The sequence below is a fragment of the Bos indicus x Bos taurus genome, chromosome 8 (assembly GCF_003369695.1).
Source record: "Bos indicus x Bos taurus breed Angus x Brahman F1 hybrid chromosome 8, Bos_hybrid_MaternalHap_v2.0, whole genome shotgun sequence".
NCBI classification, from domain to species: Eukaryota; Metazoa; Chordata; class Mammalia; order Artiodactyla; family Bovidae; genus Bos; species Bos indicus x Bos taurus.
In genome coordinates, this window is record NC_040083.1 from 9,982,060 (window position 1) to 10,000,000 (window position 17,941).

Sequence of the window (17,941 nt, forward strand, 5' to 3'; positions counted from 1 at the left end):
ACAATATTTATTATATTATTTTTCTCTTCATAGAAAAATTTGACAACCTCTGGACTATACCATTATATTTGCATTTTACTTTAATTATTACCTTATCATATTGATAATAAAAGTTGATAACAGGCACTTACTGAGATGGGCACTGTTCTGAGCAATTAGGTATATTACCTCATTTATTTTTTACAACATTGCTAAAGGGACAGATATTATTACTATTTCCATTTTACAGATGAGGAAACTGAGGCTTATTATTCTAGACCCCATGCTTTCAACTACAACACAAATATTGACTACCCTATTTTTCTTGATCTTATTAAGAACAAAGATCATACCTAAATCAGTTTTGTATTCCCAGAGACTCACACAATGTCTGACATAGTAGGTATTCCATAATTGTTTGCTAAATTAATCTTACTAAAATAACCACTTTTACTCTGCCTTCTCTCTGATGAGCAATGACTCCACATTGCTCACTGCATCACGTCTAAACTCCTCTGGCATTAAGTCTGACCATAATCTGGGACAATTAAACCTAGCAAAGTTCAGAAGGTTAATCATGATCAATTTCTGTTTCAGAATTGGCTACTCTTCCTTCAGATGCCATGTGACTCTAACTCAGCACATGAAATAAACTAAGCTGCTGATAAAACTCACCTGCCGTCCCGGGACCTGTGGAGGCTGCCATGGTAGCTGCTCACTTTGCTGTGGACACTACCTGCTTTGCTCCTCTGGTCATCCACCATGGCCAGCTGTGTTGAAGAAGCATGTGTGGATGTCCCTTGAGTGGAAGTTCCTCTTGATTTCCTTATTATAGGAGTATTTGGATCCCTCAGGAGGGACTGAGCAAAATCAGGTTCCTGGAGTACCTGTCGGCTCTCGTTCACTATCCTAGATAACAAAACACCAAGTATAAGATAACCCTACAGACCAAAAACAATACTTTGACAGACTGATGTTATTCTTCAGAAAAAAAGCTCTCCAAACAATGTCTTTAGGACATATGTAAGGTAACACTGTCAAGAGAAGAGAGACTAAAACAAAAATCTGTGTCAATCTGTCTCCTAAACTGGTATGATGGAAAGAGGTTCGTCTTAGAATAACGAAATCAGGATTTTAGTTCCAACTCTATCAATAAATATGTGATCTTGGGCAAGTCACTATCCCCTTTTCTTAATTTTCCTCATTCATAAAATGAAGGCATACAATTTCATCATTTTTTAAAAGTCCCTTTCGGCTAAAGAAATTTATCATTCTCGAGGTCACTGAAACATTGCAAAGGTACTACTATAAAGTTAAAATATTATTTTCTTGCATGGTTTATAGAAGTAGTGGAGGCCCCATCATGGCATAGACTCATTTTTTTAATTTGTAAGAGCAGTTGTTTTTAGGTTACAAGTTGATTTTACGACAGAAGCTGTTGTCTAGTGCTTGAATAAACATGAATGACTGTAACTACAACAAAATGTATGAAAAATTAATTTAAACAAACATACCATGAAGTCCCAGACATACTAAAGGCTTAGGAAAAAAATAATTAAGGGGATGAATTATGTCCAGAGCTAAAGTTTTCAACTGCTATGAAAAGGCTAAAAGCAGATAGGTGTTTACGTTGATGAACAAAATGGTAATTAAAGAGCCAATTAAACAGGTGCAAAGGTCAGTGTATCAGTTTGGGTAAATAAGTGACTATAAGAATCATAAAGTTAAAATTAGACAATATTATTTTTAAAAAAAGTTCCAACGTGAAGATTAGATCATAAATTGACAAAGTGCATATATTCTAAGTTTTCAAATTAGAAAAGAATCGCTGCTGTTATTGCCATTGTTATTTTTAGTGCTGGGGTAGAAGGACTCAAAGACGACTAGTATTTGTTGAATACCTGCATAGTGCCAGGCGTTTTACATATATTCTCTGCTTATCTTTTTTAATAATGTTTTTATTATGGAGATTAACTCCTAAACAGACACTTCTATGGGGGAGATATCCATCAAGAGTGAATATTGTGATCCCCATTTTATAGATGAAGAAACTGAGGTCACAAGGGATTAAAGAACTTTTCAAAAGTCGTACAGCAAAACAACAGTTGGGGATCAAACTTAAATGTTTCAAAGTGAATCATAAAGTAATGATAAAACATAATGTTTACATATATCCTGAGAGTTTCAAAAACTAGATAGAAGAAAGAACAACTCAAACATAGTTATTACAACATTTATTCTTCTGTCATCAATGGCCCTGTGCACATGTACATACATCCAAAGTTGCTCTGGACTGCTGAATTTATTTTCTAAACTTATTTTTTAAAATTGGTTCAAACTGACTTCTGGTCATTTCAAAAATTTAATCTACCTTCAAATGGTAAAGGTCTGTCTCCTCATTTTACAAATAAGAAACCAGGGGTCCAGAAAAATTAAGTGATGTGACCCAGATAACTCCAAAACAAGATTTCTAAAAATATTTCAACCAGTGTCAGAATTATTAGCATAAGCAATCTTAAATGTGGCTTCACTGAGAGAAAGAACACTAATTTGACTGGCATAATTTTAGAAGCCAGTCTTTCGACAGCACAGTATAACAGAGGGGTTAACAGCAAAGACTAGAGGCTAGAATCAGACTGCTTGGGTTTGAATCTCAGTTCTGCCACTCACTAGCTATTGAACCTTGGTTCTGTGTTCTGATCTGTAAAACAACAATCTTCCTCACAAGGTTGTCTAGAGGATTAAATGATTTAATGCTTAGAACAGTGCTTGGAGTATTTAAGTGGGCTCAACTGATTGGAAACCATTATTATGGTTACTCTCTAGTCATATCTCAAAGGCTCAACCAGACAAACGCTAGAAATGACTGTAGGCTGCTCACACTCTGGAGGAGTGACTCTAGCCTAGAGCACAGTCCCAGCTGGGAGGGTCACAGTGACTTAGCTGAGTCAGGGAAGTGGGTGGTCCATGGTTCCAGAAAACCAAATAGAAGGGTTTGGGGGAGGTCTAACCAGTTTCAAAAGCATTCTGGCCCAGTCAGGATCCCCCAAATAACTGGGATGAGTCCCCAAAAGGGCAGCATTGGTTTAGTTTAGCCCCATCTGGAGTTTCTAACACAACAGAATTGCTATGTGACAGAATGGCTTGTGTGTGGCCCAGAGGTGACCAAGAATGCTAACCCTCTCCTTAGAATTATGTTTTACTGTGATTCAAATACATTTAAAAATTTCAAAGAATACACAGATAAATATCCCAAGTAAGGCTGTTCTACAGAAATCAAGGACTTGGTCTGTTTTGTTTGCTATTGAACCTGTGGCATCACCGAATAGTTCATGGCACATAGTAACTACTCATTAACGTCTTTTTCAAAGGATGAATTCCCAGGAAATACATTTTTGTCATTGTTGAATTAACCTTTCCCCTTCTTTCCTTCTCTACCCAATGAAATTGCATTTAAAGGAGAAATGCATTGTTTGATACCACTAGCAGTAGTCTCAGATATGGTAATAAGTAATGTATATTTTAAAATTGTGATTTTTATAAATTTCAAGTCACTTCAGTCATGTCAGACTCTGTGTGACCCCATAGATGGCAGCCCACTAGGCTCCTCTGTCCCTGGGATTCTCCAGGCAAGAATATTGGAGTGGGTTGCCATTTCCTTCTTCAATGCATGAAAGTGAAAAGTGAAAGTGAAGTTGCTCAGTCGTGCCGGACTCTTAGCGACCCCATGGACTGCAGCCTACCAGGCTCCTCCATCCATGGGATTTTCCAGGCAAGAGTACCGGAGTGGGGTGCCATTGCCTTCTCTGAATCTGTATAACAGAAGCTGCTAATTACTGATAATTGAGAAAACACAAGATTCTGATAATGTGGTAATTTAAGATGTATTTTAAAAGCACATTAACCCATACAAAACACAATAACATTTTACATATAATCTTGAGACTTTTATAGAAATTAATTTTCCCAAAATTTATTTTCCATGTAACTTAGGTTAAATAAAATCATAAGAATATGTATTCCACTAACTTAAAGTTTGTGACAATCCAAATACAGTATAAATATTAACTTTATACTTAGTAAAAAGTTTGAAGTCATCTATTCCTTTGTGAATACTGCAGGGTCTTATTTTGTTCTATTAATTAAGGGGTCAAAAAATGAAAGAGTCCTCAAATATGCCCAAATCTTATATTTCACCATGACTCTCTAATATGCAATTTGGCCAACTATGAATTAAAATAACATATTTCATTTTATCTGCTAATATCATTTTATTATTTTGGCTTTAATGTGTATGACTCAGAATAAAATAACATGCTATCCTTTTAAATAATTTATGGTGTAACCTGGAAGAACAATGGACAATTGGAAATAAAGTCTAATTCTGTGTGACTTTAGCCAAGGCACTGAGCCTCTCTGTGCATCAGTTTTCATATCTTTTACACAGAGATGATAACACTAGTCATCACAGAAATGTCAAAAAGATCGAATAAGAATATACATATATAAGCATTCATTTGTTTTTAATTTTAAGAAGATTATAATTTGGAGCTTTTTTAAAAAAAAGATTGGCTTTCCCTCAAATATTCCGAATTAGTAAGGAACAGGCCTTAAGCCTGGTTCTACTTGGCTATCTTTTCTAAGTTTTTAGGTTTAAGATTTAATCATACCTGGTGGCAGCTGAGGTTATCATCTTGTTGGAATATTTCCTCCAAATCCAAATTGTTTCAACACAGTAAACACACACACACAAAATTATGTAAATGTGAAGCCTGTGAACACCATGATAATTTACTTCAACTTACTCTTTTTTCCTACGACCGTGGAAAAAACTGGCCCATTCAAAGCAAGTCTTTTTACTTCCAACCCAAAAAATGGAAGGAATACCAACTATGAGAGCCATCAGGTATTTCATCAGAAAGAGAATCAGGTCTGGACGACTCATTTGAGTAACCTACAAGAAGGGAAAGAAGAATATCATAAATATATAAATAGAAATTTCTCTTAAAGACCACTGTAAAATCTTTTAAATAGTAAAATTATACAAGTCTGATGTTTGCACTTACTCAGTCCTGTAATTTTCTCATTATATGGAAAAGATACACTGCTGAAAATTTGACAATGACTATATATTTTATAGCCTGAGTTCTATAATTTTCTTGCTAGCCCATATTAGTCTAAAGAAAAAGATTACTAATATAGAAAATAAACCATGAATAGGAATAGAGGCTCAAATAATACCTATATTCTTCTCAGCCAATTTTGCTCATCCTATCATTGGTTATCACAATATACAATTAGGGAAGTGTTAATCATTTTCCCCCATTTTATTAGTTTCTGTTCTTTTATTTAATATGCTCCTCCTTTCATGTCTGCTTTGTTGGCTGTTTTCAAGCTTCCTCTTTAACCTATGAGTTATTTATAAGTACATTTTTTAGTTTCTATTCAGGTGAGTTTTTTTTTAAGATTTCTTTTTATTGTTGATTTCAAATTAATTTATTATAGTCACAGAATGTAGTTTATTTGATTCTGGTTACCTTATATTTTGGAAACTTCTTCTGTGATTTAGGACATAGTCCATTTTTTAAAGTACTCCTTGTGTGCTCAGAAATAACGCTTACTCTCTGTTAGGTACAAAATTTTCTTTATGTATTAGACCAACTTTATTAGTTGTGTTGTTCAAATCTTCTATATAGGAATTCTCAAAGATATTGTAAGTCTGGTTCCATACCACCACAATAAACAAATACCACAATAATGTGAGTCATGGGGATTATTTTGTTTCCCAGTACATATAAAACTTATATTATAATGTAGAATGTAGTATCTACTCATAAGAGTCTAAATAACAATGCTCATATCTAAATTAAAAAACATTTTATTGCTAAAAAATGCTAACCATCATTTGAGCCTTCAAGTGAGTCATACTCTTTGTTGTGGAGGGTCTTGCCTCAATGTTGAAGGCTGCTGACTGACCGGGGTGGTTTCTGTAGGATAGGATGACTGTGGAAATTTCTTTAAATAAGATAATAATGAAGTTTGCCGCATCCATTGACTCTTCCTTTCATGAAAAATGTCTCTGTAGCATGAATTACTGTTTGGTAACACTTTACCCAAAGTAGAACGTCTTTCAAAACCGAAGTCAATCCTCTCAAACCCTGCTTCTGCTTTATCAACTAAGTTTATGTAATATTCTAAATCCTCTGTTGTCATTTCATCAATCCTCGCAGCATCTTCACCAGGAGTAGATTTCATGTCAAAAAATCATTTTCTTAATGCTCACCCATGAGAAGCAACTCCTCATCCATTAAAGTTCTATCATGGGATTGAAGCAATTTAGTCACATCTTCAGGTTCCACTCCTAATTCTAGTTCTCTTGCTATTTTTCTACCATACTGGGTGTTATTTCCTCCACCAAAGTCTTAAAGCCCCGCAAGGCACCATGAGGGTTGGAATTAACTTATTTCAAACTCCTGCTAATATTTATATTTTGACCTCTTCTTTTGAATCATGAATATTCTCAATGGTATCTAGAATGGTAAACCCTTTCCAGGTTTTCATTTAACCACCCAAATCCATCAGAGGAATCACTATGGTAGTTATAGCCTAAAAATTTATTTCTTATGGGACTGCTCTGGCAGTCCAGTGGATAGAATTTGGCACTTTCACTGTGGTGGCCTAGGTTCAATCCCTGATCAGGAAACTAAGATCCTGAAAGCTGTGAGGTATGCCACTCTCAAAATATATTTCTTAAATAATGAAGCCTTGAAAGTTGAAATTACTCCTTGATCTGTGGACTGCAGAATGGATGTTGAGAAGGTAGGCATTAAACAACATTAACCTTGTACATCTCCATCAGAGCGCTTGGGTGACCAAACGCATTGTCAATGAGCAGTAATATTTTCAAAGGACTCTCTTTTTTCTGAGCAGTAGTGGGCTTCAAATATTTAGTAAACCATGTTGTAAGCAGATGTGCTGTCCCCCATGCTTTGCTGTTCCATTTACAGAGCACAGGAAGAGAAGATTTAGCATAATTCAGAATGGCAAATGAGCATTCATTTTGTTGCTGTTCAGTTGCCAAGTCGTATCCTACTCTTGAAACCCCATGGACTATAGCCCACCAGGCTCGTCTGTCCATGAAATTTCCCAGGCAAGAATACTGGAGTGGGTTGCCATTTCCTTCTCCAGGGGATTTTCCTGACTCAGGGATCAAACCCATATCTCCTGGATTGGCAGGTAGATTCTTTACCACTGAGCCACCAGACCAGCTGCATTAGCCCCTAACAAGAGAGTCATCCTGCCTTGTGAAGCTCTCAAGCCAGGCAGTGACCTCTCCTCTCTAGCTATGAAAGTCCTAATGACATCTTCTTCCAATAGAAGACTGTTCTGTCTCCAATGAAAATCTGTTGTTTAGAACAACCACCTTCACAAATGATCTTAGCTAGATCTTCTGGATAACGTGCTGCAGCTTCTACATCAGCATTTGCTGCTCTGCCATGAACTCTGATGCTATAGAGATGACTTCTTTCCTAAAACTTCACGAAATAGACCCCTGCTAGCTTCAAACCTTTCTTCTGCAGCTTCCTCATCTCTCTCAGCCCTCACAGAATTAGAGTTAGGGCCTTGTCTTAGATTAGGCTTGGACTTAAGAGAATGCCATGACTGGCTGATCTATGCAGACCCCAAAACCTTCTCCATATCAGTAATAAGGCTGTTTTGTTTTCTTATCATTCATGAATTCACTGGAGTATCATTTTCAATTTACTTTAAAAACCTTCCCTTTGGATTCACAACTTGGCTGCTGGGCTCAAAAAGCCTAACTTTTGGCCTGTTTCAACTTTCAACATGCCTTTTTCACTAAGTTTAATCATCTCTAGCCTTTGATTTAAAGTGAGAGGTATGCAACTCCTTTCACTTGAACCCTTAGCAGCCACTGTGAGGTTAGTTGGCCTGATTTCAATACCGTTGTGTCTAAGTCAACAGGGAGGCCAATGGAGAGCCTTTTATATGTAACCCCACCCCCAAAAATTGTGTGACTTGCTTTATTGTGATGTTTGCTTTACTGTAGTGGTCTGGAACCAAACCTGCAATAACTCAGAGAAATGCCTGTTATCCAAGTGTTACCAAAATGTGACACAGGGATATGAAGTGAGCAAATGCTTTTGGAAAAAAAGGCACCAACAGATTTGCTCAACACAGTGTTGCCATGAACCTTCAATTTGTAAAAACTGTGGTGTCTGCAAAACAAGAGTCCGAAATGAAGTACTTGGATGCAATCTCAAAAATGACAGAATGATCTGTTTGTTTCCAAGGCAAACCATTCAATATCACATTAATCCAAGTCTATGCCCCAACCAGTAATGCTGAAGAAGCTGAACAGTTCTAGGAAGACCTACAAGACCTTCTAGAACTAATACCCATAAAAGATGTCCTTTTCATTATAGGGGACTGGAATGCAAAAGTAGGAAGTCAAGAAACACCTGGAATAACAGGCAAATTTGACCTTGGAGTACAGAATGAAGCAGGGCAAAAGATAATAGAGTTTTGCAAGAGAATGCACTGGTCATAGCAAACACCCTCCTCCAACGACACAAGAGAAGACTCTACACATGGACATCACCATATGGTCCATACCGAAATCAGATTGATTATATTCCTTGCAGCCTAAGATGGAGAACCTCTATACAGTCAGCAAAAACAAGACTGGGAGCTGACTGGCTCAGATCATGAATTCCTTATTGCCAAATTCAGACTTAAATTGAAGAAAGTAGGGAAAACCACTAGACCATTCAGGTATGACCTAAATCAAATCCCTTACGATTATACAGTGGAAGTGACAAATAGATTCAAGGGATTAGATCTCATAGAGTGCCTGATGCAATCAACTATCAATGGAGGTTCGTGACACTATACAGGGATCAAGACCATCCAAAAGAAAAAGAAATGCAAAAAAGCAAAATGGCTGTCTGAGGAGGTTTTACAAATAGTTGTGAAAAGAAGAGAAGCGAAAAGCAAAGGAGAAAAGGAAAGATATAAACATCTGAATGCAGAGTTCCAAAGAATAGCAAGGGGGAGATAAGAAAGCCTTCCTCAGTGATCAGTGCAAAGAAATAGAGGAAAACAATAGGATAGAAAAGACTAGAGATCTCTTCAAGAAAATTAGAGATACCAAGGGAACATTTCATGCAAAGATGGGCTCAATAAAGGACAGAAATGGTATGGACCTAACAGAAGCAGAAGATATTAAGAAGAGGTGGCAAGAATACACAGAAGAACTGTACAAAAAAGATCTTCATGACCCAGATAATCATGATGGTGTGATCACTCACCTAGAGCCAGACATCCTGAAATCTGAAGACAAGTGGGCCTTAGGAAGCATCACTATGAACAAAGCTAGTGGAGGTGATGGAATTCCAGTGGAGCAATTTCAAATTCTAAAAGATGATGTTGTCAAAGTGCTGCATTCAATATGCCAGCAAATTTGGAAAACTCAGCAGTGGCCCCAGGACTGGAAAAGGTCAGTTTTCATTCCAATCCCAAAGAAAGGCAATGCCAAAGAATGCTCAAACTACTGCACAATTGCACTCATCTCACACACTAGTAAAGTAATGCTCAAAATTCTCCAAACCAGGCTTCAACAGTACTTGAACTGAGAACTCCCATATTCTCAAGCTGGATTTAGAAAAGGTAGAGGAACCAGAGATCAAATTGCCAACACCTGTTGGATCACTGAAAAAGCAAGAGAGTTCCAGAAAAACATCTATTCCTACTTTACTGATTATGCCAAAGCCTTTGTGTGCATCACCACAAACTGTGGAAAATTCTTAAAGAGATAGGAATACCAGACCATCTGACCTGCCTGTTGAGAAACCTGTATGCAGTCAGGAAGCAACCGTTAAAACTGGACATGGAACAACAGACTGGTTCCAAATAGGAAAAGGAGTTCATCAAGGCTGTATATTGTCACCCTGCTTACTTAACTTATATACATCATGAGAAACGCTGGGCTGGAAGAAACACAAGCTGGAATCAAGATTGCCGGGAGAAATATCAATAACTTCAGAAATGCAGATCACACCAACTTTATGGCAGAAAGCAAAGAACTTAAAAGAGCCTCTTGATGAAAGTGAAACAGGAGAATGAAAAAGTTGGCTTAAAGTTCAACATTCAGAAAATTAAGATCACGGCATCTGGTCCCATCACTTCACTGCAAATATAGATGGGGAAACAGTGGAAACAGTGACAGACTTTATTTTTTTGGGCTCCAAAATCACTGCAGATGGTGACTGAAGCCATGAAATTAAAAATACTTACTCCTTGGAAGAAAAGTTATGACCAACCTAGACAGCATATTAAAAAGCAGAGACATTACTTTGCCAACAAAGGTCCGTCTAGACAAGGGTATGGTTTTTCCAGTGGTCATGTATGGATGTGAGAGTTGGACTACAAAGAAAGCTAAGCATTGAAGAACTGATGCTTTTGAAGTGTGGTGTTGGAGAAGACTCTTGAGAGTCCCTTGGACTGCAAGGAGATCAAATCAATCCATCCTAAAGGAAATCAGTTCTGAATATTCATTGGAAGGACTGATGCTGAAGCTGAAACTCCAATACTTCGGCCACCTGATGCAAAGAACTGACTCATTGGAAAAGACCCTGATGCTGGGAAATATTGAAGGCGGGAGAAGGGGACGACAAAGGATGAATTGGTTGGATGGCATCACCAAGTCAATGGACATGAGTTTGAGTAAACTCCGGGAGTTGGTGATGAACAGGGAGGCGTGGTATGCTGCAGTCCATGGGGTCACAGAGAGTCAGACACGACTGAGTGACTGAACTGTCGTGTCTGCAAAGCACAATAAAGGGAAGTGCAATAAAACCAGGTATATGTGTTTTCCTGACTACTTTTCTATTTGCCAATTTTTTTTTTTTAAGGATATGTATTTATTTGGCTCCAAGTCTTAGCTGTGGTGTGTGGACTTGGTTGCTCTGCGGCACGTGGAATCTTAGTGCCCTGACCAAGGATCAAACTCATGTCCCCTGCACTGCAAAGGGATTCCTAACCACTGGACCGCCAGGTAAGTCCCTACGTATCTGTTTTAATAGAGATATGCTAAACTGTGGGCTCATCAGTTTTCCTTCTAATCCTGTCATCCTTCACTTTTAAGTCTATGTTAGGTGTTATATAAATGCTCTAGCTACCCAACATACTTTAGTGCTCACTTTAAACAGTATTTTATCTGACTTTAATACTGCCACACCCGTTTTTTTTCTTCATCATACCATCACCTTTTTCAAGTGTATCTTTTCCTATTTACCAATGTATTTCTTTCAAGCCTGTTTGTGCTATACTACTGTTTTTAAACAATATATAGTTTCCTCCTACCAAAGTATAAACTCAATGAGGAGTTTTGTCCCCCAGTGGTCTTATTCCCGGAGCCTAGATCAGTGTCTGGCATGTAGCAGGTGCTCAAAAAATTCATACATACATTTACAATATATACTTTTACTTGGCTTTATGAGAAAAAGTTATAGTTAAAAGTATTCAGCACTTCCATCTTCTTGAACAAGACTATGCTCCTAGCACACTTTAGCTACCTAATACTCCTTGTTATCATTTTCCAGAGACTCAGAATAACCTTTACAAAAGTAATTGGTCTTGTTATTATCATTGTTAAGTGACTTTGCCAAAAAGTACACCCTCATCCTATCTTGGGGTTCTCTTTTCTTTCTGCTAAAGGACGCTCTTTAGAAATTCTTATGGATAGGGTATGCTAAATTATTTTAGTCTGCCCCAAAATGTCTTTATCTTGTCCTCAATCTTCAGTGGTATTTTAGATGGATAAAGTTATCATTACTCAGCATTTTAAAGACATTAGTTCATTATCTTCTAGCTGTCCCTGTTGCTGTTGAGAAGCCTGCACAGTTGATAATCTGTTGGAGATTTCTTCTCTATGGTAGCTTTTAAATGTCTCTAGCCTTCTGTCTTATAGTTGCAAAGAATGTTTCTCATTGTGATTGGTTTTTACTTGTCCCGCTTAGTATGCAGAGAGTAATTTTAATGTGCGGTTTCAAGTTTTCAGTTCTGAAAACTTCAGGATGTAGTTCTTTAGTTATCATTTCTTAGTCATTTTTACAGCCCCTTGTTCTAGAACTTCCATTAGATGTAAACTGAAGTTTTTCAACCTATTTTTAATATCTCTTAATGGCATAATTATATAATTTTGAGTATTTTAAGTCTCTATTATACATTCTGGGTGATCTAAAGAGTTAGAACAATTTTCCACTTTGCTAGTTCTCTCTTTAATCATGTCTACTTTAGAATTCATTCCATCTATTGACTTAATTCCTATAACTACATTTCTAGGCAAATTGGCTTTTATGTTTGTCTATTCTTATTTCACGTCTGCTAATTTATCATAAGTTCTTATTCTTTTAAAGTGCTTTTTATTATTTATCTATTGAAGAATCCTAAACATACATATTTTTAAAACAAGTCTTTAGAAAATTATTACTTTCTATTTATTGCTTTTATTACATTTGGGAGTGAATCGGTCTCCTGACTGTTGATTTTATTGAATGACTTTTTAGGTTTAGCTTTTTTCTTTAATTATGCTTTGGAATTTCTGTTTACAGATCTTGAGTAAGAGAGTTTTCTCTCTCTCTTGTTCTCTCTCCCTCACTCCCCCTATTTATCCACCACGTTTCATTCATTTTTGTCTTTACCAATACCCATGGGGCCCTGGACTTTCCTGGTGGCTCAGATGGTAAAGTGACTGCCTACAATGTGGGAGACCCGGGTTTGATCCCTGGGTCGGGAAGATCCTCTGGAGAAGGAAATGGCAATCCACTCCAGTACCTTTGCCTGGAAAATCCCATGAAGGGAGGATCCTGGTGGGCTACAGTCCATGGGGTCGCACAGTCAGACATGACTGAGCAAATTCACTTTACTTTACGGGGCCCTAGTTAAAAACCAGGTCTAATATTATGACTGCACACTCCAGCCATTATCAGCTACCATAGACTCAGCTACTGAGTCATTACAGTTTGGCCCTCTCACATCTTTAGACAAATATTTTTAAGTATTTTTAATGCTAAATGCAGCTTCAGGAAAGAGCTGGTTGCACATCTTATATAAACTTTCTTTTAGGAGCAGTAGAGTCCCATTTCCAACCCCTACTTTTAATTGGTAAGTCTAGTTCTAGTCCTCTGACTCCCACGCAACACTTTTACTTCTGTATACCCACAGAAACTGAATGCCCTAGCCACCCCAGCCACTTCAGACCTGGATTCTAGTAGCCCACGTTTTTATCTCCAATCATTTTGCATTTCTATTCTACAAATTAGCTTATTTTGTGTTTTAGGCTGACTCTGTTTAAAAATTCCCTTATTACACTTTAGCTCTAACTGGCACATGATTATAGCTGTATTGGTCCAGTACTCATGTACAGCTGTGAGAGTTGGACCATACAGAAGCCTGAGTGCTGAAGAAGTGATGCTTTAGTTCATTGTGGTGTTGAAGAAGGCTCTTGAGAGTCCCTTGGACTACAAGGACATCAAACCAGTAAATCCTAAAGGGAATCAATCCTGAGTATTCATTGGAAGGACTAATGCTGAAGCTGAAGCTCCAATACTTTGGACACTTGATGTGAAGAACTGATTCACTGGAAAAGACCCTGATGCTGAAAAAGAGTAAAGAGAAAAGGAGAAGCGGGTGGCAGAGGATGAGATGGTTAGATAGCATCACTGACTTAATGGACATGAAGTTGAGCAAACTCTATGACACAGTGGAGGATGGAAAACCTGGTGAGCTGCAGTCCATGGGGTTGCAAAGGGCCAGACATGACTTAGCAAATGAACAACTACTACTCACAGATGACAATACCATTTACTGAATGGAAAGAATTGGGGATGGAAAGCAGGAACAGGTTTTAAGAAGAAAAATTAAGAATTGTATTTTAGACATGTTAAGTTGGAAATGTCATATAAACAGATACATGTCTGGAGTTCAGAAGAAAAGTTGACCTATATAATCCAAAATATGGGACTGGATAAGTTTACCCAGATAAGGAGGAGAGGAGAAAAAGGGAACTTGGGAGAGAAACCGCATCTGATTACTCCTATAGTACTTTTAAACCGCATTGTATTATCTTTCATAAATTAGAAATACTGTCCATATATCACAAATGCTTGAGTTAAAGAAGTGCTAAAAACAAAATCAGTAATAACAGCAACAACCAAAACCTTCAATTAGGCAAGACAGTAAGAGGAGAATTGGAGGACAGAGGGTTGTAACATGGGACATTTTGTATTATAAGGTTCTGGTTAAAGACAAATCCCTAGGGAAGACAAGTCAGTACCTGCCATGATAACGATACAGTGAGAAAGCAACTCAAGCTAAACAGAAACAGACTCATAGACTTTGAAAACACAGTTACAAAAAGGGAAAGGTGGAAAGGAGGGATTAATTGGGTTTGGGATTAACATATACACATTACTATATATAAAACAGGTAATCAACAAGGACCTACTGTACAGGGAACTGTACTCAATATTCTGTAATAACCTATATGGGAAAAGAATATGAAAAAAAAATGGATATATGTATATGGATAACTGAATAGCCTTGCTGTACACCTGAAACTAACACAATATTATAAATCAACATTACTCCAATAAAAAATAAAGTCAAATTAAAAAAACACCACCTTATCAGTTGAAAAGCCTCATCTGATATATTTCTTTGGTCTTTTTACTGGGAACTGAAGGAGAATCCCCAGCAGAAAAGGCAGACAATCAGCCTCCACTGCTATCCTTATATCTTGGTCATTGTCCTTTTTCTACAACTGCCTGCCTTGCTGTGAATAGCCTACTTTTACTATCTTTTCAACAACCAATCTCCATTAACACCACTCTAATTTCAATCAACAGAATTTTGCAATGTGACTTTATTTGATCAAAATATGGAAAATATTTTCCCAATTTAGATCCATCATCTACCAAAGACCCTGGAGCTTAAATTCTTTTTAATCAAATAGAAAAAATTATTCATGCTAAAGGGGGGAAAAAAGCCTCACAGAAGAAGAAAAACACCAAGGACATATGTATGGTTATTGTGGTGGCCTAAATTCGATTATTGTTTCTGAGACTTTGGCTTTGAATCAGGTAGGCAGAGTCTCTGGCGTCTTTCCCAATCAAATGGAATCTATTCTGTACTAATGAGACCTACGCTGTATTAGATTTGCTATCATTAAAAAAAATTCATTACAAAATGTTGGTTTATGGTCATCGAAAGCCCACATAAAAATAAACTTCTGATCAGGCTCATCCATGTTGATAACTGACTACAGTTCTGGAATTAAGTCTTCTGATTTCAAATTTTGTGCCCTACTACACTGCATAGCTTTGTCTGCCTTGAAAACTCACTTACTCACCCTATCAGATATAAAGACCTATCAGAATTAGGACAATGGCAGAAGATCAAGACAAGGGTAGAAAATGGACTGCAGAACAGAATAGCAAAATAAGTTGCACAAGTGAAAAGTAGATACTGTATGACACAGGTAGCATCACAAATCAGTGGAGAAAGGATGGACTAGTCATAAACAGTGCTAGCTAGACATCTACATAGTTTTAAAATGATATCACCTCCGCATTCCAGATATAAAAATAAACTGTAGATAAAAAAATCCAAATCTGAGAAGCAAAACTTTAAAACTGTCTAAAGAAAACAAAGGAGAATATTATTTACAATCTTTGAGTAGAGATTTCTTAAACAACTTAAAAAAAAAAGAAAAATAATAATACATATTAAAATTTTAACCAAAGTTAGACTTTATCTGTAATGCATAAAACTGATTAAGAAATTATACCAGAATATATTTACCAGAATATACTGTTATATACACAAGTACTTCACAGAAGAGGATATCTAAATAATAAGTTATTTAGCTATTATAAATTATATATGTAAGAAAAAGGAAGTTCAATTTCACTAGTAATCAGGGAAATACAAATTAAAATAGCAATGAGGATTGTCAATAAGATTGGGAAAATTTTAAATGTGATGGTGAGCATGTAGAACAATGAGAACTCTCTGCACTTCCATATGAGGTTCTAAACTGTACAGCAACTTTGGAAAACAATTTGGCAACATCTGGTAATGCTGAAGATTCACAAGATCTAACTGTTACATTTTCAGTTATATATTCTAGAGAAGCTCACATAGATGCACAATATTCACAGCAGCATTATTTATAACAGAGTAAAAACAATGTGTAACCTAAATATCCATTAACATAAACAAATTTGATATATTCATACAACAGAACGCTGAACAGCAAAGACAGCAAATAAACACACACTGTACATATTACCATAGATAAATATCATAAAAATGATGAATGACAAAAACAAGCTGCAAAAATACATGCAGTTTTGACACTGCAAAGTTTTAAAAGACTTCAACCAATATATTGTTTAGGTAAATACATATAAGTGTAAATACACAGTAACACCAAGTTCTGGATAATGACAGTTTACAAAGGAGATTCAATCAGGGAGGGGGATCTGGTGTTTTGTGTTTCATTTATTAAATGAGTGATAAATCTATTGCTCTTCAATGTATTATTCTTTATAATATACATGTATATGTATATGACATATTGGGTTGGCCAAAAATTTGTTTAGATTTTTCAGTTCAGTTCAGTTGCTCAGTCGGGCCTGACTCTTTGTGACCTCATGGACTGCAGCATGCCAGGCCTCCTTGTCCATCACCAACTCCCAGAGTTTACTCAAACGCATGTCCATTGAGTTGGTGATGCCATCCAACCATCTCATCCTCTGTCATCCCCTTCTCCTGCCTTCAATCTTTCCCAGCATCAGGGTCTTTTCCAATGAGTCAGTTCTTCGCATCAGGTAGCTGAAGTATTGGAGCTTCAGTTTCAGCATCAGTCCTTCCAATGAATATTCAGGACTGATTTCCTTTAGGATGGACTGGTTTGATCTCTTTGCTGTCCAAGGGACTCTCAAGTGTTTTCTCCAACACCACAGTTCAAAAAAGCATCAATTCTTCAATGCTTAGCATTCTTTCTAGTCCAACTCTCACATCCATACATGACTACTGGAAAAAATTATAGCTTTGACTAGATGGACCTTTGTTGGCAAAGTAGCCATCTAGGAAGGTCATAACTTCTCTTCCAAGGAGTAAGCGTCTTTTAATTTCATGGTTACAGTCACCATCTGCAGTGATTCTGGAGCCCCCAAAAATAAAGTCTCCCACTGTTTTCAATGTTTCTCCATCTATTTGCCATGAAGTGATGGGGCCAGATGCCATGATCTTAGTTTTTTGAATGTTGAGCCTCAAGCCAACTTTTTCACTCTCCTGTTTCACTTTCACCAAGAGGCTCTTCAGTTTTTCGCTTTCTGCCATAAGGATGGTGTCATCTGCATATCTATCTGAGGTTATTGATATTTCTCCTGGCAATCTTGATTCCAGCTTGTGCTTCATCCAGCCCAGCGTTTCTCATGATGTACTCTGCATATAAGTTAAACAAGCAGGGTGACAATATACAGCCTTGATGTACTCCTTTCCTGATTTGGAACTAGTCTGTTGTTCCATGTCCAGTTCTAACTGTTGCTTCTTGACCTGCATACAGATTTCTCAAGAGGCAGGTCAGGTGATCTGGTATTCCCATCTCTTTCAGAATTTTCCAGAGTTTGTTGTGATCTACATAGTCAAAGGCTTTGGCATAGTTAATAAAGCAAAAATGGATGTTTCTCTAGAACTCTCTTGCTTTCTTGGTGATCCAGCGAATATTGTCAATTTGATCTATGGTTCCTCTACATTTTCTAAATTCAGCTTGAACATCTGGAAGTTCATGGTTCATGTACTGTTGAAGCCTGGCTTGGAGAATTTTGAGCATTACTTTACCAGTGTGTGAGATGAGGGCAGCTGTGCGGTAGTT

The 17,941-nt window shown here is 37.0% G+C and overlaps 1 protein-coding gene across 2 annotated transcripts in view; it reads right to left on the minus strand.

The window, feature by feature from the left end:
• The window catches only part of FZD3 (frizzled class receptor 3), a 90,097-nt gene that overhangs the window by 8,521 nt on the left and 63,635 nt on the right, over positions 1-17,941 (minus strand). For both annotated transcript variants that reach the window (XM_027549030.1, XM_027549029.1), the window contains 2 exons: positions 4,785-4,933; positions 655-888 (listed from right to left, as the gene is read on the minus strand). In XM_027549030.1, coding sequence (XP_027404831.1) covers positions 655-888; positions 4,785-4,933 — 383 coding nt within the window. The remainder of the gene's footprint in view (positions 1-654; positions 889-4,784; positions 4,934-17,941) is intronic.